This window comes from Carassius carassius, chromosome 8 (genome assembly GCF_963082965.1).
Source record: "Carassius carassius chromosome 8, fCarCar2.1, whole genome shotgun sequence".
Taxonomy (NCBI): Eukaryota; Metazoa; Chordata; class Actinopteri; order Cypriniformes; family Cyprinidae; genus Carassius; species Carassius carassius.
Genome location: NC_081762.1, coordinates 95,001 through 115,000, shown reverse-complemented (window position 1 = coordinate 115,000; position 20,000 = coordinate 95,001). Strand labels below are relative to the sequence as shown.

General features: G+C 47.4%; 4 protein-coding genes across 6 annotated transcripts in view; 2 read left to right on the top strand and 2 right to left on the bottom strand.

Moving 5' to 3' along the window:
• The window catches only part of LOC132144903 (cytoplasmic dynein 1 heavy chain 1), a 48,586-nt gene extending 41,090 nt beyond the window's left edge, over nt 1–7,496 (top strand). Inside the window, exons 63-78 of the mRNA XM_059555463.1 lie at nt 281–455; nt 542–617; nt 696–856; nt 1,374–1,485; nt 1,855–1,915; nt 1,984–2,107; nt 2,185–2,298; nt 2,385–2,555; nt 2,637–2,854; nt 3,060–3,163; nt 3,859–4,067; nt 4,202–4,355; nt 4,433–4,575; nt 5,421–5,589; nt 6,816–6,940; nt 7,029–7,496. Of these exons, the coding sequence (XP_059411446.1) occupies nt 281–455; nt 542–617; nt 696–856; nt 1,374–1,485; nt 1,855–1,915; nt 1,984–2,107; nt 2,185–2,298; nt 2,385–2,555; nt 2,637–2,854; nt 3,060–3,163; nt 3,859–4,067; nt 4,202–4,355; nt 4,433–4,575; nt 5,421–5,589; nt 6,816–6,940; nt 7,029–7,157 (2,245 nt within the window). The 3' untranslated portion in view covers nt 7,158–7,496. The remainder of the gene's footprint in view (nt 1–280; nt 456–541; nt 618–695; nt 857–1,373; nt 1,486–1,854; nt 1,916–1,983; nt 2,108–2,184; nt 2,299–2,384; nt 2,556–2,636; nt 2,855–3,059; nt 3,164–3,858; nt 4,068–4,201; nt 4,356–4,432; nt 4,576–5,420; nt 5,590–6,815; nt 6,941–7,028) is intronic.
• Nucleotides 7,497–8,131: 635 nt separating this feature from the next.
• On the bottom strand, nt 8,132–9,577 carry LOC132144901 (uncharacterized). 2 transcript variants are annotated; one of them, XM_059555462.1, is made up of 4 exons: nt 9,164–9,577; nt 9,017–9,088; nt 8,866–8,934; nt 8,132–8,760 (listed from the first exon to the last, which is right to left on the bottom strand). In XM_059555462.1, the coding sequence occupies exons 1-4, from the start codon at nt 9,221–9,223 to the stop codon at nt 8,314–8,316; spliced, it is 648 nt and encodes a 215-aa protein (XP_059411445.1). In that variant the 5' UTR covers nt 9,224–9,577; the 3' UTR covers nt 8,132–8,313. The 2 variants fall into 2 exon arrangements, with proteins under 2 accessions (XP_059411445.1, XP_059411444.1); XM_059555461.1 differs by having other exon boundaries at nt 9,017–9,091; nt 9,164–9,573.
• Nucleotides 9,578–9,857: 280 nt separating this feature from the next.
• Nucleotides 9,858–17,224, top strand: LOC132144900 (WD repeat-containing protein 20). Its single transcript, XM_059555460.1, has 4 exons — nt 9,858–10,171; nt 12,821–13,003; nt 13,362–14,666; nt 15,949–17,224. The coding sequence occupies exons 1-4, from the start codon at nt 9,914–9,916 to the stop codon at nt 16,000–16,002; spliced, it is 1,800 nt and encodes a 599-aa protein (XP_059411443.1). The 5' UTR covers nt 9,858–9,913; the 3' UTR covers nt 16,003–17,224.
• Nucleotides 17,225–17,648: 424 nt separating this feature from the next.
• LOC132144894 (MAPK/MAK/MRK overlapping kinase-like) overlaps nt 17,649–20,000 on the bottom strand; it is a 9,973-nt gene continuing 7,621 nt past the window's right edge. For both annotated transcript variants that reach the window (XM_059555447.1, XM_059555448.1), the window contains exons 11-12: nt 18,329–18,520; nt 17,649–18,238 (exon numbers count right to left, since the gene is read on the bottom strand). In XM_059555447.1, the coding sequence (XP_059411430.1) occupies nt 18,167–18,238; nt 18,329–18,520 (264 nt within the window). In that variant the 3' untranslated portion in view covers nt 17,649–18,166. The remainder of the gene's footprint in view (nt 18,239–18,328; nt 18,521–20,000) is intronic.

Here is a 20,000-nt window from a genome sequence, read left to right as displayed (position 1 = left end):
AGCTGCTTCTTTCTGTTTTAAAGTATTATGTCACGATGTTTGTCCATGCACAGCATCAATGAGGAGAAAAAGTCATGTTCTGTAATATCCTCCAGGTCCTTCATTAGTTGTGTGACTAGTTTGACATGACCTTGACATGCAGTGCGTCTGAATCAGATGTCTGTGTGTGCGGCTCGTGGCCTGTGGTCGACTGCTGACGCGGTGTACACACACACACACACACACACACACACACACATTGTTAGAGCTCAGACTCTTGATGTTTCCTCGTGTTTCTCAGCGAGCCGTCCTTCGATGCAGAGTTCCAGCACTTCCTGCGGGGGAAAGAGATCGTGTTGAGTGGGACGAGCGTGCCGAAGGTGAAGGGTTTGAGCAGCGAGCAGTCCGAGGACATGGTGCGCCTCAGCCGCCTGCCTGCGTTTAAAGAGCTGGTGGAGAAGGTGCAGGCGGACGAGGTGAGCGTCTCTCAGTCTCTCTGTCCTGTACACGTCTGCTCTTCACCACAGAGCGTCTGAATGTACAATGCCTTTCTGTCCTCCAGCAATTCTTCATGTGGATCGAGAGCAACTCGCCGGAGCTGTCAGTGCCGTACCTGTGGACCGAAGAGAAGACGTCCAGTGAGTCCGACACACTTCCACACGCAGCTCCTGGTGACAGACTGCAGGACTGACTCGTGTTTGTCTGTCTGTCCTCAGCTCCGATCGGTCAAGCCGTCCACCAGCTGCTGCTGATCCAGGCGTTCAGACCCGACCGTCTGCTGGCCATGACACACATCTTTGTGTCTAAAGTCATGGGAGAAAACTTCATGGCCATCATGGAGCAGCCGCTGGACCTGGCCAACGTCGTGGACAGTGAGGTGAGGACGCGTGTGTGTGTGTGTGGTGCGTGTGTGGTGTGTTGACGCTGTGTGTGGTGTTCTGACGCTGTGTGTGTGTGTGTGTGTGTGTGTGGTGTTCTGACGCTGTGTGTGTGTGTGTGTGTGTGTGTGTGTGTGGTGTTCTGACGCTGTGTGTGTGTGTGTGTGTGGTGTTCTGACGCTGTGTGTGGTGTTCTGACGCTGTGTGTGTGTGTGTGTGTGTGTGTGTGTGTGGTGTTCTGACGCTGTGTGTGTGTGTGTGTGTGTGTGTGGTGTTCTGACGCTGTGTGTGTGTGTGTGTGTGTGTGTGGTGTTCTGACGCTGTGTGTGTGTGTGTGTGTGTGTGTGTGTGTGGTGTTCTGACGCTGTGTGTGTGTGTGTGTGTGTGTGTGTGGTGTTCTGACGCTGTGTGTGGTGTTCTGACGCTGTGTGTGTGTGTGTGTGTGTGTGTGTGTGTGGTGTTCTGACGCTGTGTGTGGTGCGCTGACGCTGTGTGTGTGTGTGTGTGTGTGTGCAGGTGAAGCCGGGGACGCCGGTGCTGATGTGCTCTGTGCCCGGATACGATGCCAGCGGTCTGGTGCGGGATCTCGCAGCCGAGCAGAACAAACACATCACCTCCATTTCCATCGGTACGTACATAACAGTGTTGGGAAGTTACTTTTTCGGTTTATTAGTAAAGCAATGCATTCCTTTCAAGTTCAGAGCTACTTTTTCAAATAAGATTCCTATTTATTCACTGATCCTGTGTGAATGAAGGGGCTCTCTCTTTAGCCTGAGGATTATTCATCTCACTTTTGGTGTAAAAGGACTTTTACAGTTGCAAAAAAAATGACTTGTTTTTTTGTTAATAAAAAACTAATAACCAAGTGCAGCCCATGTGACAACGCATGCATTACTGTCAGTGCTGGGCAATGATTAATCTCCTCCAAAATAAGTTGTTGTTGGCATAATATATGTGTGAGCTGTAGTGAAGTAACACACACGTGCTCCATCTTCAGGTTCTGCTGAAGGCTTCAATAAAGCAGACCGAGACATCAACACAGCGGTGAAGTCCGGCAGGTGAGAGGAGAGCAGCTGACCGCACACTCCTGATTGGTCAGGTGACCTGACGTGTGTTTGTGTGTCAGGTGGGTGATGCTGGAGAACGTTCATCTGGCTCCCGGTTGGCTGATGCAGCTGGAGAAGAAGCTTCACTCCATGCAGCCGCACGCAAGCTTCCGCCTCTTCCTCACCATGGAGATCAACCCCAAGGTCACGCATCACTTCCTGTGCTCACTGTGTGCTGTGGTGAGGAGTGTGTGGTCTGATGTTGAGCGTGTCTCCCTCAGGTCCCTGTGAACCTGCTGCGTGCCGGACGCATCTTTGTGTTCGAGCCTCCTCCGGGGATGAAGGCTAATATGCTGCGCACGTTCAGCAGTATTCCTGTGGCACGCATGTGTAAGGTGAGCTCCAGACGAATCTCCACTGCACTCCATCACATGTTTACTGGATCTGTGTGACCTCACGCCTGTCGTCTGTGCTCTCTCAGTCTCCAAACGAAAGAGCGCGCTTGTACTTCCTGCTGGCCTGGTTCCACGCCGTCATCCAGGAGCGCCTGCGTTACGCTCCGCTCGGATGGTCCAAGAAGTACGAGTTCGGAGAGTCGGATCTGCGCTCGGCCTGCGACACGGTGGACACCTGGCTGGACGACACGGCGAAGGTTCGAGCCGCTCCTCATCTCCTGTGTGTGTGTGTGCGCGTGTGTGTGTGCGAGGCTCTGAGCGTCTGTGGTTCTCCGCAGGGCCGGCAGAACATCTCTCCAGATAAGATCCCGTGGGCGGCGCTGAGGACCCTGATGGCTCAGTCCATCTACGGCGGTCGCATCGACAACGAGTTCGACCAGCGGCTGCTCAACACCTTCCTGGAGCGTCTCTTCACCACCAGCAGCTTCGACAGCGAGTTCAAGCTGGCGCTCAAAGTGGACGGACACAAGGACATCAAGATGCCCGACGGGATCCGGTCAGAACAAACCTTTCAGTTTAATCATGTTTCTGTGTGTTCTGTCGTAACTTACAGCTGGAAGAATAGTCTCATAACTGGTGAATTTAGATCCATTAGGTTCTGTTTAGACTGAAGCTGAAGCGCTGTGTTCTGGATAAAGCACACGAGGCAGTGTTTGTGAGACGTGTGTGTGTGTGTGTGTGTGTGTGTGTGTGTGTGGCAGGCGTGAGGAGTTCGTCCACTGGGTGGAGATGCTGCCGGACACACAGACTCCATCGTGGCTGGGTTTGCCGAGTAACGCGGAGAAGGTCCTGCTCACGACTCAGGGTACGAGCGTCTGTGGGACTGTCATGAGGACGTGTTTACTCCTGAACTCTGACCCCTCTCGTCTTCATCTCTCTCTCGGTCTCTGTCTCGAGGTCATTCTGTCATTTTCCGCAGGCTTTCATCCTTCGGTTCTCTGAGTTTCTGTCAGAACACACCTCCTCGGCTGCGTGTGCTCGAGTCGTTAGCTCTGTACGCAGCGGAGCGGGTGTCTTCTGTCCTCAGCCTCCAGTAGCTGTATTTCACTGCCATCATGTCTCTGGCTTTCTGCTGCTGTTTTCTCCTCTCAGTTCAGTTCTTCTCAAACGCATGTCACCCTCAGTGAATCTGGGCTTGCCACGGTGCACGGCTTTCACTTTACTTCAGTCCACTGAACGTTAGGTGCTCTGGGGTCAACACAAGGCCACTTGATTTGAATTGGACATTTTAACTATAAATGAACTTAAATTAAGTAGCATCAGATTAAATTGTCCACCACTGAAACTGTTCATCAGGTGACTGAATGTAACTTAAGTCCATTCTGTGCGGCTTCATTCAGAATGTTTTCCTGATCAGACCGTGGCAAGTCTTCCAGTCACTCATTATTAACACAGTGCCTGAACACTCAAGTTTGTCCAGCTGTTAATTTGATCTCCCTCCTTCACTTCCTGTGTGCGTCTCCCTCCCGTCCCTCACTTCCTGTCCCCGTGGCCGCTCAGGCATTGACATGATGGGGAAGCTGCTGAAAATGCAGATGTTTGAGGATGAGGATGATCTGGCGTACGAGACGGAGAAGAAGCAGCGCAGCACGTCGTCGTCTGACGCACAGCCGGCCTGGATGAGGACGCTTCACACCACGGCACGCAACTGGCTTCAGCTGATCCCGGAGTCTGTGAACCCGCTCAAACGCACCGTGGAGAACATCAAGGTACGAGTCAAGACCCTGGATCCGTTCATTCATGCTTCAGAGACACAGACACGGTTACAGTTCATGTTCTGATGGTGCTTTACTCCTGTGTCTGATGGACCGCTCTGTGTTTTGTTGATGTCTGTTCTTCCCAGGATCCTCTGTTCCGCTTCTTTGAGCGCGAGGTGAAGATGGGCTCACAGATGCTGCAGGACGTGCGTCAGGATCTCACCGATGTGGTGCATGTGTGCGAGGGCAAGAAGAAGCAGACCAACGTCCTGCGCACACTCATCAACGACCTGGTCAAGGGTGAGTAAGCGGAGTGACCTCTGACCCTTCAGATGTGTGTGCACCGGGTCACTGACGCTCTGTCCTGTGCTCCGCAGGAATCCTGCCGCGCAGCTGGAGCCGCTACACCGTCCCCGCAGTTCTGACCGTCATCCAGTGGGTGGCAGACTTCAGCGAGAGGATCAAGCAGCTGCAGCAGATCTCTCAGGCAGCGGCCAGCGGAGGCGCTAAAGAGCTGAAGGTGTCCTCCTCAGAAACACTCATCCACACCTGCTGCACACACACTGATCACAGCATCATTTCTATTTCAGAGTGTCTCAATAGAGATCGCTTAACTCGAGCTTAACACGTTTGGCTGATTTTCCAGATCATACAGAGTGTGTGAATGGTTGCCAGGTTGGGAAGGTCAAGTAAAGCACTGTGCTGGAAATGTTTCAGTTTCAGAGGGAAGCTCTGAATAGAGGATTAACCTCATGACACCCGGAAAGCTTGTTACTGACGTCACCTTTATTTCTCTAGGCAAACATTGCAGACAATTAACACTTAATAAATCAAGAGAAGCAGAAATCACAATTGAAACATGATTGATAAAACAGATAGTTCCAGTCCTTGATTCTGATTGGCTGAGCCGCGATCAAAGCTGTTGTAAACTCTACAAAGTAACAATACAGCTTTGTTTGTTTGTGTGTTGCTCGGCAACCACTCTGTTGGAACCACAGCTGTTTCTGAGGAGCTACATTGTTTGGTGGAAGAATACTGTTTTTATTAATATCACACTTTATTTGTGCCGTTTTATTCTGTGAAATGTATATGAAATAAGTTTTATAAAAGCAGTAAGCCTGGTGAAGCCGTGGTTCAGTGATATACAACGCTAAAGGTGTTTTAGTCATATCAACAACACCCCTTAGCGGTTATAAATCAGTGTAAACCACAGCTTCACGGGGGTCACTGCTTTATTATGAAAGCGCTGTGTGGTTTTCCTTCTCATCACTGTGAAGCTGCTCTGACTCGCTCTGGATTAGATGAAGTGCTGTCAAACTCGTCTCCAGCTGTCGTGTGTTTTAACTGGCTCTGGTTCTCCTGCAGAACATCCATGTGAACCTGGGCGGTCTGTTCGTACCCGAGGCCTACATCACGGCCACACGTCAGTACGTGGCTCAGGTGAACAGCTGGTCTCTGGAGGAGCTGTGTCTGGAGGTGAACGTGACGTCTGCACAGGGAGCAGCGCTGGACGCCTGCAGCTTCGGCATCAAGGGTGAGCGAGACGAGTGTGTGTGTGTGTGAGAGAGAGAGACGAGTGTGAGTGTGTGAGAGAGAGACGAGTGTGTGTGTGAGAGAGAGACGAGTGTGAGTGTGTGTGAGAGAGAGACGAGTGTGAGTGTGTGAGAGAGAGACGAGTGCGTGTGTGTGAGTGTGTGAGAGAGAGACGAGTGTGTGTGTGTGTGTGTGTGTGAGAAAGAGACGAGTGTGTGTGTGAGAGAGAGACGAGTGTGTGTGTGAGAGAGAGACGAGTGCGTGTGTGTGTGTGTGAGTGAGTGTGTGAGAGAGACGAGTTTGTGTGTGTGTGTGAGAGAGACGAGTGTGTGTGTGAGAGAGAGACGAGTGTGTGTGTGTGTGTGTGTGTGTGTGTGAGAGACTAGTGTGAGTGTGTGTGAGAGAGAGACGAGTGTGTGTGTGAGAGAGAGACGAGTGTGTGTGTGTGTGAGAGAGAGACGAGTGTGAGAGAGAGACGAGTGTGTGTGTGTTTGAGAGACGAGTGTGTGTGTGTGTGTGAGAGATGTGTGTGTGTGTGTGTGAGAGAGAGACGAGTGTGTGAGAGAGAGACGAGTGTGTGTGTGTGTGTGTGTGTGTGAGAGAGACGAGTGTGTGTGTGTGTGAGAGACGAGTGTGTGTGTGTGTGAGAGAGAGACGTGTGTGAGAGAGAGACGAGTGTGTGTGTGTGTGAGAGACGTGTGTGTGTGTGAGAGAGAGACGAGTGTGTGAGAGAGAGACGAGTGTGTGTGTGTGTGTGTGAGAGAGACGAGTGTGTGTGTGTGTGTGTGTGAGAGAGAGACGAGTGTGTGTGTGAGAGAGAGACGAGTGTGTGTGTGTGTGTGTGTGTGAGAGACGTGTGTGTGTGTGTGTGTGTGTGAGAGACGAGTGTGTGTGTGTGTGTGTGTGTGTGTGTGTGAGAGAGAGACGTGTGTGTGTGTGTGAGAGAGACGAGTGTGTGTGTGTGTGTGTGTGAGAGAGAGACGTGTGTGTGTGTGTGTGTGTGAGAGACGAGTGTGTGTGTGTGTGTGTGTGTGTGAGAGACGAGTGTGTGTGTGTGTGTGTGTGTGTGTGAGAGACGAGTGTGTGTGTGTGTGTGTGTGTGAGAGACGAGTGTGTGTGTGTGTGTGTGTGTGTGTGTGTGTGTGTGTGTGAGAGACGAGTGTGTGTGTGTGTGAGAGAGAGACGTGTGTGTGTGTGTGTGTCTCAGCGCTCTGTCCGTCTCCACAGGTCTGAAGCTGCAGGGGGCCACCTGCTCCAACAACAAGCTCTCTCTGTCCAACAGTATCTCGACTGAACTGCCGCTGACGCAGCTGCACTGGATGAAGCAGATCAACAGCGAGAAGAGGAACATGGTCAGTCACGAGGAACACCTAACACTGCTCTGATCTTCTGCTTCCTTCCTGATTCACAGTGTTTCTCTCTCTGTGCTCCCGTCTGCAGGTCACGCTGCCCGTGTATCTCAACTTCACTCGCTCCGAACTCATCTTCACCGTCGACTTCGACATCGCCACCAAGGAAGACCCGCATCACTTCTACGAGCGCGGAGTGGCCATCCTGTGCACCGACTAGATGCTGGTTGACCAGTCCCTCACCTCTACTAGTCATTCCTCTGTGTGTGTGTGTGTGTGTGTGTGTCTAGGTGGATCACAGCGGAGCGTGTCATGTGTTTAGAGAGTCAGACGAATGTTGGACGATGGATTGTGTTGGAGTTTCTGAGGCAGATGTTTTAATGGAACAGATGGGATTGTGTGTGTTTTAGATGGAAAAATGGAAGTTGATTCAAGTATTGCATGATTGGTGGTTTCCAATAAAGCTCATTTGGACTGTGTTTTGTGTCTGCATGTCAGTTAATTCGAGCCTGTAGGACGTGCATGTCAAATAATAAATCTACCATGTCTGGAAAAAAAAGCGTCTCCAGAGTTTTTCATTTAAACAGGAGTTCAAGAAAGAACGAGCACAGGTTCCTGATCAGATCAGATCAGTTGTGCTGGTTCTGCAGCGCCACCTCGTGTCCTCATCAGGACTAACACTTCCAGAACCTCTCAGAGCTCCAGATCTGATTCTGGCTGTGATTATAGGTTCAGATGAAGCTCTGTCTGATGTTTGGCTTCCTCTTACACACCACACAGTCCAGAGAAACGCAGACTTTATTTTCACCCCATCATGCTGTGCGCAATTAAGAACTGCACATACACTCAACGTCCAGATTTGCTTCTGCAGACTGGGTCATGATATTGAAAAGGTTTATGAAACAAGCATTCAAATGAAAAAATCTATATGAACATGGTCTACAAACATTAACATGGAACAGGAGTTCTTCAAATGTTCTTCTCTCTTTGGATCCAAATAAAATAAATCTGACCACTACATTCATCTTTATGAGAAGAGAAACTAATATCTGTGTTCTGCAGTCATTATTCATCATTACATCAGCTTCCTGGCAGAAACATAGTTCTATATTACTTTAGTCTGTAGTTATATAGATGGCCACTCGCTGTTCATAAAGAAAAACAGATGAAACTTGAGAGCATTTTACTCAGAACTCATGAATAAAGTTTAGGTTTATTAGTCTTGATTTATTGTGTTGCACCTGAAGTCGGGAATGAAGAACTCTTCTCAAATGGGTTTTAACAAACCTCTTTCCCTCTTATTAGGGTCTCTATATCCAAACGACTAAACAAAGCCACACATGCGGTGAATCTGTAGTCAATGTTGTGTGGTGACCTCAGAAAGCCACGCTCTCCAGCTCCATATCACTGATGCACTGCCTCTTCCTCTGCATCCCGTCGTCCACATCGCCCGGCGGAGGGAAGAACTTCCTCTTGGAGAACGCTGCCTGGAGAGCAGGACTGTCTGGAGACCCGGTGTCTCTGGTGGAGGCCACCGCAGGAGAGTTCAGGGAGGATCTGGTGTTGAAGCCAGAGTCAGACAGGTCTGCTTTCACACTCGTCAGGGTCTTACAGGAAGAGCAGAAGCTCTGGCCCGGCGTCTCCTGCTCCGAGTCACTGGATGACCGCATCTGAACATCTGCAGCATCTGACCTCGACCTCACTTCTCCAGGAGCAGATCTACGGCTCGTCTCTTTCACCCGGATCCCGCCGGGCCTTTGCTTCTTTGACCCTTCAGCAGAAGAACCAGAGTCTTCAGAACTTCCATCGTAAGGATCCAGGCTCTGAAAATGTGTCAGAACTTCAGGAAACACACCAAAAAAAGCGGTTTCCAAAGATGACTGGTCACTGAGAGACGTGGTGTGCAGCTGAAGCAGGTGTTGGTTTACCTGCTGGTAGTGATGTCCAGTGAAGCGCTGGAGTTTCTGAGGAGCTTCTGGAGCACTGCTCTCACAGCCCTGACACAAGAGTACAGAGATCTTCTGCTTTATAATGATAGAAGGAATCTGAATGTTAGAGGATGATCTTCATCAGAAATACCTTGCTGCTGACATCAGACCATCTCGGGTTTGACTCGGACTCTGAGTCTGAGCTGGAGTCTACTTTACACATCTCCTGACAGAACACCACAGATGCATTAAACACACTCATAACAGACAGAGAAACAATGAAAGGGGAAACTCTTACCATGTATTTGAATGCCAGTCTACCAACAACGTCTGACTGACTTTTGATCAGTTCTTCCATCCCCAATCACTGAGTAAATCTCATCGCCATCTCACTCAATTTACTCTGCTTTTATATCACAGCCAATCGTGCCATGTTATAGTGTGTGTGTGTGTGTGTGTGTGTGCGTGCGCGTGCACGTGCAGGCTTCAGTCGAGGCCTTTTCTTCAGATTGGAAACCTATTACACGATAAACAACGAGATTCTCGAAATATTCTTAAATATCAGATGGTCTTTTATACGGGAGATCATTGAATCATCAGAAATCTTGGTTTGGACGTCAATTATACTAATACTTTTCACACAGTAATTGGTAGAAGAAACAAAACGGTTAATATGTGTGAGGACGGATGGGATAATAAAATAATTAGTTTGTATTTAGAGTTATTTATTTATGTATATTTCGTAAATACTTTAATATTTGATGAATGACAATGTTATTTTTATTTATTTTGAATTGCATGTATGTGTGTGTAAATGCGCATGTACTCTCACTAATGCTAATGCGTTTATTTATTTTAATCACGCAATAAAAAAAATCGACTTAATTGTAGATGTAATAGTAAGAGACAAAACACAATTTAAAAAAGTACAGCTCATCCAAAGCCAGTCACACGCGACACAATCTGCGGAGCGCGTCTGATCGCGGCGCGTCGGTGTGTAGTGCGCATGCGCGGCGCGTCAGATCCGGCTGCGGAAGGATGAATGTAAATGTCAAAGATGGCGGCGGAGGGAGGAGGGAAGGAGATGAACGAGATCAAGAGTCAGTTCAGCACGCGGGAAGGCGCGTATAAACTCCTCACGCACTCAGAGTACAGCAGACCCAACCGAGTGCCCTTCAACTCTCAGGGATCGAACCCCGTCAGAGTCTCGTTCGTCAACGTCAACGATCAGTCCGGGAACGGCGAGCGCATCTGCTTCAATGTGGGCCGGGAGCTCTACTTCTACATCTATAAAGGCGTCAGGAAGGTGAGCGCGACGCGTGTTTATCTGCGCTTTCGTCAAATAGCTGTTATTTCACATCAAGGGTGACGCGACGTGAATGTCACACGCACGCGCACGCACTCGAGCGTTCTCTCACACCTGTCGCGCAGATCAAAGAGAGACGTTTGTTTATTTCTGTGCGCGCGTGTGTGTGATTCTCTCTCTCTCTCTCTCTCTCCCTCTCTCTCTCTCTCTCTCTCTCTCTCTCTCTCTCTCTCTCTGTGTGTGTTCTCTCTCTCTGTCTCTTTCTCTCTCTCTCTCTCTCTCTGTGTGTGTGTGTGTGTTCTCTCTCTCTGTCTCTCTCTCTCTGTCTCTCTCTCTCAATTCAATTTAATTCAATTAAGTTAGCTTTACTGGCATGACAAAAGTAAATTTTGCATTGCCAAAGCATACATATGAAAAGAGAACATATACAACAGTGTAATTTGGAACAATGTAGCAATTAAAATAACATTTGAACAAGTAATGTTAGAAGAACGATATTAAAACACATGGATACATATAGTTATGAGTTATGTAACAGATTATTTATTCATTTATTTAACTAATAACTGGATTCAGCATTATTTACAGTCATGAGTATTGTTTGGTTTGGTGTGAGTGTATTCTCTGGATGTTGTGTCTTGGCTGTGTCTCAGGAGTTGGCAGGCTAATATAAATCTTGCCGCTATATTTGCACATTCAGATTTTTCACCAAGAATGAAGGTGAGTTTTTCAGTTAGGGTGCAATTATTAAAATGGGGAAATAGTTTTTTTTTTTTTGGTATAGTAGTGGTTTCTGATGGTTTGGTATTAGGGGCATTGGGTGAGGAAGTGCAGCTCTGTTTCGCTCTCTCCCAGAATGCAGTGGGAGCAGAGTCTCTCGGAGTCTGTTCATCTCTCTCTCTCTCTCTCTCTCTCTGTGTGTGTGTGTGTGTGTCCAGCGCTGTACTGCGGATGTAACGTTTTGTCTTACATCAACCCAGTGGTTTGGTGCAGTACATCATGAAATGAACACACTCAATAAAACAGACAAATTCCCTGCGCCTGTTGTTTGTGTTGTGTGTGTGAGACAGAGAGAGAGAGAGTGTGTGTGTTTGTGAGTGAGAGTGTTTGTGAGTTTTTGTCAGTGAGAATGTGCTTGTGTGTGTGTGTGTGAGTGAAACTGAGTGCGTGTGTACGAGTGAGCGAGAGATTGAGTGTGAGAATGTGCATGAGAATGTGTGAGAGCGCATGTGTGTGTGTGTGAGTGATTGTGTGTGTGTGTGTGTGAGAGAGAGAGTGAAACTGAGTCCCTGTGGGAGAGTGTGAGAGAGTATGCGTGAGTAATGTGTGAGTGTGCACATGAGAGAGTGCGCGTATGTGCATGAGAGTGAGCGTCTGCGTGTGTGAGCGTGTGTGAGAGAGCGTGATAGAGAATGTGCGTGAGTGAATGTGAGAGTGCTTGTGAGTGAGCACGTGTGTGTGAGTGAATGTGTGTGAGTGAGCATGTGAGAGAGAGCGTGTGCATGAGAGTGAGCGAGAGATTGTGTGTGAGAGAGTGCATGAGAGAATGTGTGAGAGTGCGTGAGTGAGCGTGTGTGAGAGTGCATGAGAGAATGTGAGAGTGCTTGTGAGTGAGCACGTGTGTGTGAGTGAATGTGTGTGAGTGAGCGTGTGCATGAGAGTGAGCGAGAGATTGTGTGTGAGAGAGTGCATGAGAGAATGTGTGAGAGTGCGTGAGTGAGCGTGTGTGAGAGAGTGCATGAGAGAATGTGAGAGTGCTTGTGAGTGAGCACGTGTGTGTAAGTGAGCGTGTGCATGAGAGTGAGCGAGAGATTGTGTGTGAGAGAGTGCATGAGAGAATGTGAGAGTGCTTGTGAGTGAGCACGTGTGTGTGAGTGAATGTGTGTGAGTGAGCGTGTGCATGAGAGTGAGCGAGAGATTGTGTGTGAGAGAGTGCATGAGAGAATGTGTGAGAGTGTGCGTGTGAGAGAGAGTGTGTGAGTGAGTGATTGTGTGTGTGAGAGTGAAACTGTGAGTGCCTGTGTGAGAGTGAGCGTGTGCCAGTGAGTGCGTGAGAGAATGTGTGTGTGCGCACGTGAGAATGTGTGTGCGTGAGAGAGCACGCGTATGTGCATAAGAGTGAGCGTCTGCGTGAGTGAGCGTGTGTGTGAGAGCGTGATAGAGAGAATGTGAATGTGTGTGTGTGTGAGAGCGAGTGTGTGAGCGAGAGTGTGTGAGAGAGTGCATGAGAGAATGTGAGTGCGAGTGAGCACGTGTGTGAGTGAATGTGTGAGAGTGAGCGTGTGAGAGTGTGTGTACGAGTGAAACTGTGAGTGACTGTGTGAGAGAGAGTGCATGAGAGAATGTGTGAGTGTGTGTTCGTGATAGAAAGATAGCGTTTCTCAAAATGCTTATAAATCATACAGAATGAGTTTTTTTGAGAAAGTAAAAATGCACAAAGTTTCCTGTGAGGGTTAGGGTTAGGTGTAGGGTTGGTGTAGGGCCATAGAATATACAGTTTGTACAGTATAAAAACCATTACACCTATGGGATGAACACACTTTACACAGAAACAAACGTGTGTGTGAGTTTGTGTGTGTGTATCAGGTTGTTCTGCAGGTGTTCAGTCTCTCTCTCTCTCTGTGTGTGTGTGTGTGTGTTGGGCTGTAGGCTGCTGATCTGAGTAAGCCCATAGACAAGAGGATCTACAAGGGAACGCAGCCCACGTGCCACGACTTCAATCACCTGACGGCGACGGCGGAGAGCGTGTCTCTGCTGGTGGGCTTCTCCGCTGGACAGGTGCAGCTCATCGACCCCATCAAGAAGGAGACCAGCAAACTCTTCAATGAAGAAGTGAGTGTCAGCACTGTTTCTTCCGGCTTTAAACTAGTTTAAAAATGTGTATGAACCGTGATGAAAGCGCCGAATAAATTGGTTCATGCGAACTGATAGAGTCATGTGAGTGTGTGCTATGAGACGGGAGAACTAGACTAACAGCTCCGATCTCCTTCACAGCTTCTGAAATCAAAAGCCTGAATAAAGTCTGGGGTCAAAGTATTTCTGTAGAATTGTCTTAAACGACTGCGTTCCCAAATAGCAGCATCCACCTCTGAAAGCACTCACAGCGTTTACTGTTACGCATTGATGATAATCAACCGCTCTGACTAACCTCATGTCCTCTCTGTCTTGTCTCTTCTCCTGCACCGCTCAGAGACTCATAGATAAATCCCGGGTCACGTGTGTGAAGTGGGTCCCGGGCTCCGAGAGCCTGTTCCTCGTGGCTCACTCCAGCGGGAGCATGTACCTGTATAACGTGGAGCACACCTGCGGCACCACGGCGCCTCACTACCAGCTGCTGAAGCAGGGCGAGAACTACAGCGTTCACACCTGCAAGAGCAAGTCCACGCGCAACCCTCTGCTCAAGTGGACGGTGGGCGAGGGCGCGCTGAACGAGTTCTCCTTCTCTCCCGACGGGAAGTTCCTGGCCTGCGTGAGTCAGGACGGTTTCCTGCGGGTCTTCAACTTCGACGCGGTGGAGCTGCACGGCACCATGAAGAGCTACTTCGGAGGCCTGCTGTGCGTCTGCTGGAGCCCTGACGGGAAGTACATCGTGGCCGGCGGAGAGGACGACCTGGTGACCGTCTGGTGCTTCTCAGACTGCCGGGTGATCGCTCGCGGACACGGACACAAGTCCTGGGTGAGCGTGGTGGCGTTTGACCACTACACCACCAGCGTGGAGGAGAGCGAGCCCATGGAGTTCAGCGGCAGCGACGAGGACTTCCAGGATCAAATCCACTTCGGCCGAGATCGGGCCAACAGCACACAGTCACGTCTGTCCAAGCGCAACTCCACGGACAGCCGACCGGTCAGCGTGACCTACCGCTTCGGCTCGGTGGGGCAGGACACTCAGCTGTGCCTGTGGGACCTGACGGAGGACATCCTGTTCCCACACCTCCCTCTGTCCCGGACACGGACGCACACTAATGTGATGAACGCCAGCGGCCCACCGGCCACAGGAAGTGGAGGCAGCGGCACCATCATCACTGGCTCCATCAACCCCAGCACCAACGGCAGCAGCAGCGGCTCAAGTGTGCCGGGGAATACACTCCCCGCTCCGCTGCCGCGCTCCAACAGTCTCCCGCACTCCGCCGCTAACAGCAAGAGCGCCGCCTCGGACAACCCCATCGCCGCCGGAGTCAGCAAGTTCGCCACGCTCTCGCTGCACGACCGCAAAGAGCGGCACCCCGACAAAGACCACAAGCGCAACCACAGCATGGGCCACATCAGCAGCAAGAGCAGCGACAAGCTCAACCTGCTGACCAAAACCAAAACAGACCCCGCCAAGACTCTGGGCACGCCGCTGTGTCCGCGCATGCAGGACGTGCCGCTGCTCGAGCCGCTCATCTGTAAAAAGATCGCACACGAGAGACTCACCGTGCTCATCTTTCTAGAGGACTGTTTAGTCACCGCGTGTCAGGAGGGCTTTATTTGCACGTGGGCGAGACCCGGCAAAGTGGTGAGTTCCTTTCTACTTTCTGAGAGCGGCCGACTTCCTCCACACATTCACAGTCAGTCGAGTTTCTCCATCAGGTCCTGTAGATCCACAACGCTGCTCGTCTCTCGCTTCGGCTCAAGGCCTGATGATGATGAAGAGAAACGTGCAGCGCTCTGGATCCACAGGGCCAGGAATACACCGCTAGCCAAAAGATTTAAACCGTAATCTTTCTCATGTTTTTTAAAGATTTTCCACAAGTTGGCATGATTTATTAGGGTCTTCATTTAATTTCTGTAACATATTTTGCCTAAGAACACTTTTGCCTTGTCAAAAACAGCTCTGCTCACACAAGTCCGTTTGGGTGTATGTCTCTTTAAATGATAATGAGTTACTGCGCACTTCTGGGATTTCCACTGAAGATAAAATAATCCACTGTAGGGTTGAGCCGATAGATGATGGTTTATAGACCTCACAGTGTTGAGACGTCCACCATCATACACAACCGCTTTCGAGATGCGTGATCACACATACTCTGTTTATACTATGGAGAGGCAGGATCTGCAAATCAATCTCCATCGTCCTTCGTTGTCTCTCATTACACCGACAAACGACCGTTGAAAATCATTTGAAATTAGTATCAACATGACGTAAACAACACCACATGACTGTCAGGGATTTGTGATGTCACGCTGCATCCGCTGTAGAACACTTATAATAATTAGCCCTTTCTACATTACAGGGCAGACAAATCTGATTGGCTCATTTTCTCACATGCTTTCAGAGAGTTGGTAGATGCACCCTACACTCGTGTGCAAATCATCATATCAGAAGGATTTCTGAAGATCATGTGACACTGGAGTAATGATGCTGAAAATACAGCTGTTTTAAATCATTCTGCTGTATTTCTGATCAAATAAATGCAGGTTTGGTGAGGAGAAGAGACTTCTGTTTCAAACCTCAGACACTCAGAGAGACGTTTGATTCTGAGAGTGTTTTATGATGAAGTCGAGTCTCTTGTTCGTGTGAGTTTGGTATTCGTATGTTGGTGCTCTCCGGTTCAATGACTGTCCATTTGAGTGAGGATGCTCCCTAAGAAGGGTGCCTGTGTAGTTCACTAGGCTTTGGAGCAGAGCTTGTTTTCTGGTAATGCTGTTTGTATTGTTGTGAGCGCTAGTGAAGGAGTCCAGGATCGGTCGTTCTGTAGCTAGTTCATCATGTGTGTGTGTGATCTGTACGTTTGGTCAGATGTGCTTCCTCCTGTGTAGTTCTTTGTTCAAATGTCTCTTCTTCTTCTCTTTTCCAGGGTTTGTTGTCATCCCAGAATCAAGCCAGTTCTCCCAGTGGAACAGTAGTATAGCCTCTCTTTCTGCTGCTATGAGATCCGCATCCGTCTCCCCTCAGAACTCCCAGTTTTCCTGCTTTCTGTCGTTCCGGAGGCTCGTGGAGAGACTGTACCACGGGGCTCCTTCCATTTCTTCTGTTCTCAGAGTATTTATTTAATTGTTTTATTGCTTTCACTCTCAGATGCGTCCTCCTGTGTACTTCAAGCTTCCCGAGGTGTGTGAGCTCATTCAGTCGTGTAACGCAGTGGGTTTGAACTCCGTCAGGAGACTCGCTTCAGCACAGATCCTTTCCACACGCTCTTATTTTCACCCTCCTTCTTCAGGAACAGATTTCATCCCCGCTGTTGAAAACTTTGCACTGATTTTATTTTGGTGGTTTTTCTGGTCACTACCATAAAGGATCAAAAAAGACGAAAGGAAAGCGAGAGATGTTTGGGGAAGGCCTCGATGCACTTGGCTTTAATATCCTCTGTCTTGAAATCTGAATCTGAAAAGCTGGATGCTGCAATCATAGTTTTTTAAAGAAAATTTCTTTGCACTTAATAGTTTATTAGAAGAGAATGGCTTTACATTTTTGTGTGCGAGGACTCACAGACTGGTATAATGTGGAGAATTATGATTAAAACTTTGTATCTATGAGCATTTATTTTAATATTGTTTCAGATAAAAATTGCTTTGTATTATATGTATAATATTGTAATTCAGTGATTTATCGGGGCGAAAGCAAATGATCAGTAACTCTAGTGAACGTTTGTCATCATTACAGGAAATAGTGACATTTCTAAAGCAGAAAAATAGACTTAATAATATTAAAATAATCTTAAATATGCAGGTTTCAGTTTTTTTTTGTTTGGTTTTCCTGTCTCTTGTACAGAAGTCACCCAGATGTATTTTGATATGGGAGAATCTATTGTTAGACTGCAGAGCGTGTGAAGCTCAGGAAGTCCAGCAGACGAAGAAAACAAACCTAACGAAAGAGTTTCCAGAGTTCATATTTTTAAACTTATTCTGTGTACTTCTAAGAAAAGCTACTAGCCGACTGGGTTTAGAGTCGATCAGTAGAATCTGTGTGACACTATTAAACATTTAACAGAGCCTTTTTGTGACTCTCAGTCGTTGTTAATGAAATATACACTAACCAGGAAAGACCAGGATGTGCAAGTGGTCATATTTTTGATTGATGTGGTGAACATTTTCCATTTCACATTTTGTTCTTCATTAAAAAAGGTCCATGGATGTTTGGTCTGGTGTGTATGGTCCTTGTCTGTACTAGTTTACTTTAACCAGCTAGACCACATATTTAATAACTGGGTTGGTGCTTTTTCATGCTGGTCCAGAAAAAATGAATAACCATTTTGGTCCTATTTTGGAGAATTTATATATTTTTGTTCTACTGTACGTCAACAGGTGAAACCAACATTCATAACCTTTGAAAATATGTTTGACACTTCTGTTGCTAAGACCCTTTTTGGAATGAATTTAAGATGTTTTATTTATACTGATTGGTATAATTTAATGGTAAGTTGATGCCACATGTTACAGATGTGTTGGTGAATGTGCATCAGTATACAGTCGTGACGGCTAGCGTAACAGAACATTTAAAGGCATCACAAACATCAGACGTCTACAGTGTGCTGTCGAAGCATGGCAATCTGCAGTGTTCAGTAAAACACCTTTATTCAGGACTATGAAGTCCACTTGTGGAAATGTCTCTCGATAGCAAACCAGTGCTGCTCATGGTCCTGTTTAACTTTCATCCCATAATATTCACGAAAGTCTGTGCAAATATAAAAGTAGAGTAACACCAGGAGTACGCAGCTGGAATGGCACTTGCTGTCTCTGCTGTAATCCGTCTCGTTTAGAGATTCATTCGTCTGCTTAGGGTCTAATGGAAAGCAGCACACCTACATTCTACATTTGTTACACCCATTTCTATAGAATCTGCTTTCAACAATCTGAAACAAATAAACTGCGGTTAGGTCAGATGATCTGAGACGGATGGTCAACCAGTAAACCCATGCAAATATCATCTTGTACTGGTTTGAAAACTGCGTGTTTCTTTGTGTCCAAAGACTTTTATTATGTAATGTGACATTTAACTGTTGATGTTTTTGGTCTGTTGAAGCCACCACTCTGGAACCAGAGACAGACGACGGCGGGTGTGAATGTCTTCAGTGGTCAGCACTCGTCTGGACGGCGCTCCAGCGGAGGCATGTAGTAGCTCTTGACACGGTGAGGCTCTTCTTTGGGCTTTAAAATCAGAAGAAAAGAGATTCAGATCAAAGACAGGATGTCCTAGATCAGATGAAAAGACTGAAGCTGGTGTAAAGGTGTGACTACTTTAGTCAGACGAGAGTGGCACTTCTTGGAGATGGCAGGCAGAGAGGCGCGGTGTGAAGCGGTCAGCGCTGGGAAGCTGGACACTGGGTAAGGGATGCTGGGCGTGGGGCCCACCACGTTGAGTTTTGGTAGCTCCAGAGGGAAATGCGAGGCGTTTCGTCGGCTGAGAGGGTCATTGGCGAGCTTGAGATGCTGCAGAGAACAGTTGAAACATTTCATCACAACTGAAAATGATGAGAGCTTATATTTGACTCTTTATACTGCTTTCTCCGTCAAAATACATTCAGTTTCTTTTCAATGAAAGAAGATAAAACAATTTGAAATATTGTTTTATGAATATGTTCATTAGCTGATGACAAAATACAACTGAAATTCAATAATATCCAAAGGTTTTATGTATTAATTGAAATCAACAACAAAAATGACCTCCAGTCGAAAGAGAGACAGCATTGAGCATGCTTTGTTTTCTTTCTTCATTGTGTTTTTGCTCATTGTGATGGAAAGAGTGCGTTCACAACAGTCCACCTGTCCAGTTGTGTTATTTTGTGCAGTTATAAAATGCTGTTTATGTTGCATGTATGTGATTAATCTCAAGTGCTTCAGTGTTTGTTCAGATCGATCACCGACTAGATTACTGCTTCTTGCGTCAGATCAAGGCTGCATCTCATTTCTAGTCTTACTTGATCTTAGTGCTGCGTTCGACACCATAGATCATGACATACTCATAGATCGATTACAAAACTATACAGGTATTCAAGGGCAGGCTCTAAGATGGTTTAGATCCTACCTGTCCGATCGCTACCATTTTGTTTACTTAAATGGGGTGTCATCTCATTTATCACCAGTAAAATATGGAGTGCCACAAGGATCCGTCCTAGGTCCCCTTCTATTTTCAATATACATGTTGCCCCTTGGTAATATTATTAGAAAATATGGGATTAGCTTCCACTGTTATGCTGATGATACTCAGCTATATATCTCAACGAGACCAGATGAAACCTCTCAATTATCTAAGCTAACAGAGTGTGTTAAAAATGTAAAAGATTGGATGACCAATAATTTTCTCCAATTAAATTCGGATAAGACAGAGATATTAATTATTGGACCAAAAAACACTACACAGAATCTTGTAGATTACAATCTGCAACTAGACGGATGTACTGTTACTTCCTCTACAGTCAGAAATCTGGGTGTTATATTAGACAGCAATTTGTCTTTTGAAAATCATATTTCCCATGTTACAAAAACTGCATTCTTCCATCTTAGAAACATTGCCAAGCTACGAAACATGTTACCTGTTTCTGATGCAGAAAAGCTAGTTCATGCATTCATGACCTCTAGACTGGACTATTGTAATGCACTTCTAGGTGGTTGTCCTGCTTCTTCAATAAACAAGCTACAGGTCGTCCAAAATGCAGCAGCTAGAGTCCTTACCAGGTCAAGAAAATATGATCATATTACCCCAATTTTACAGTCTCTGCACTGGCTACCTATTAAGTTCCGAATCAGTTACAAATTATCATTACTTACCTATAAGGCCCTAAATGGTTTAGCTCCTGCGCACCTAACTAGCCTTCTACCACGCTACAACCCATCACGCTCCCTAAGGTCACAAAACGCTGGACTTTTGGTAGTTCCTGGGATAGCAAAGTCCACTAAAGGAGGTAGAGCT

Bases quoted from the DNA above. Each gene is read 5' to 3' on its own strand.
- LOC132144900 (XM_059555460.1), top strand. From the start codon at position 9,914: ATGTCAAAGATGGCGGCGGAGGGAGGAGGGAAGGAGATGAACGAGATC. The intron at 13,004-13,361 runs GTGAGTGTCAGC...TGCACCGCTCAG, and splicing joins GCAAACTCTTCAATGAAGAA to AGACTCATAGATAAATCCCG. The intron at 14,667-15,948 runs GTGAGTTCCTTT...TCTCTTTTCCAG, and splicing joins GGGCGAGACCCGGCAAAGTG to GGTTTGTTGTCATCCCAGAA.
- LOC132144901 (XM_059555461.1), bottom strand. From the start codon at position 9,223: ATGGAAGAACTGATCAAAAGTCAGTCAGACGTTGTTGGTAGACTGGCA. The intron at 9,092-9,163 runs GTAAGAGTTTCC...GTGTTCTGTCAG, and splicing joins GACTGGCATTCAAATACATG to GAGATGTGTAAAGTAGACTC. The intron at 8,761-8,865 runs GTAAACCAACAC...ACACATTTTCAG, and splicing joins CTGGACATCACTACCAGCAG to AGCCTGGATCCTTACGATGG.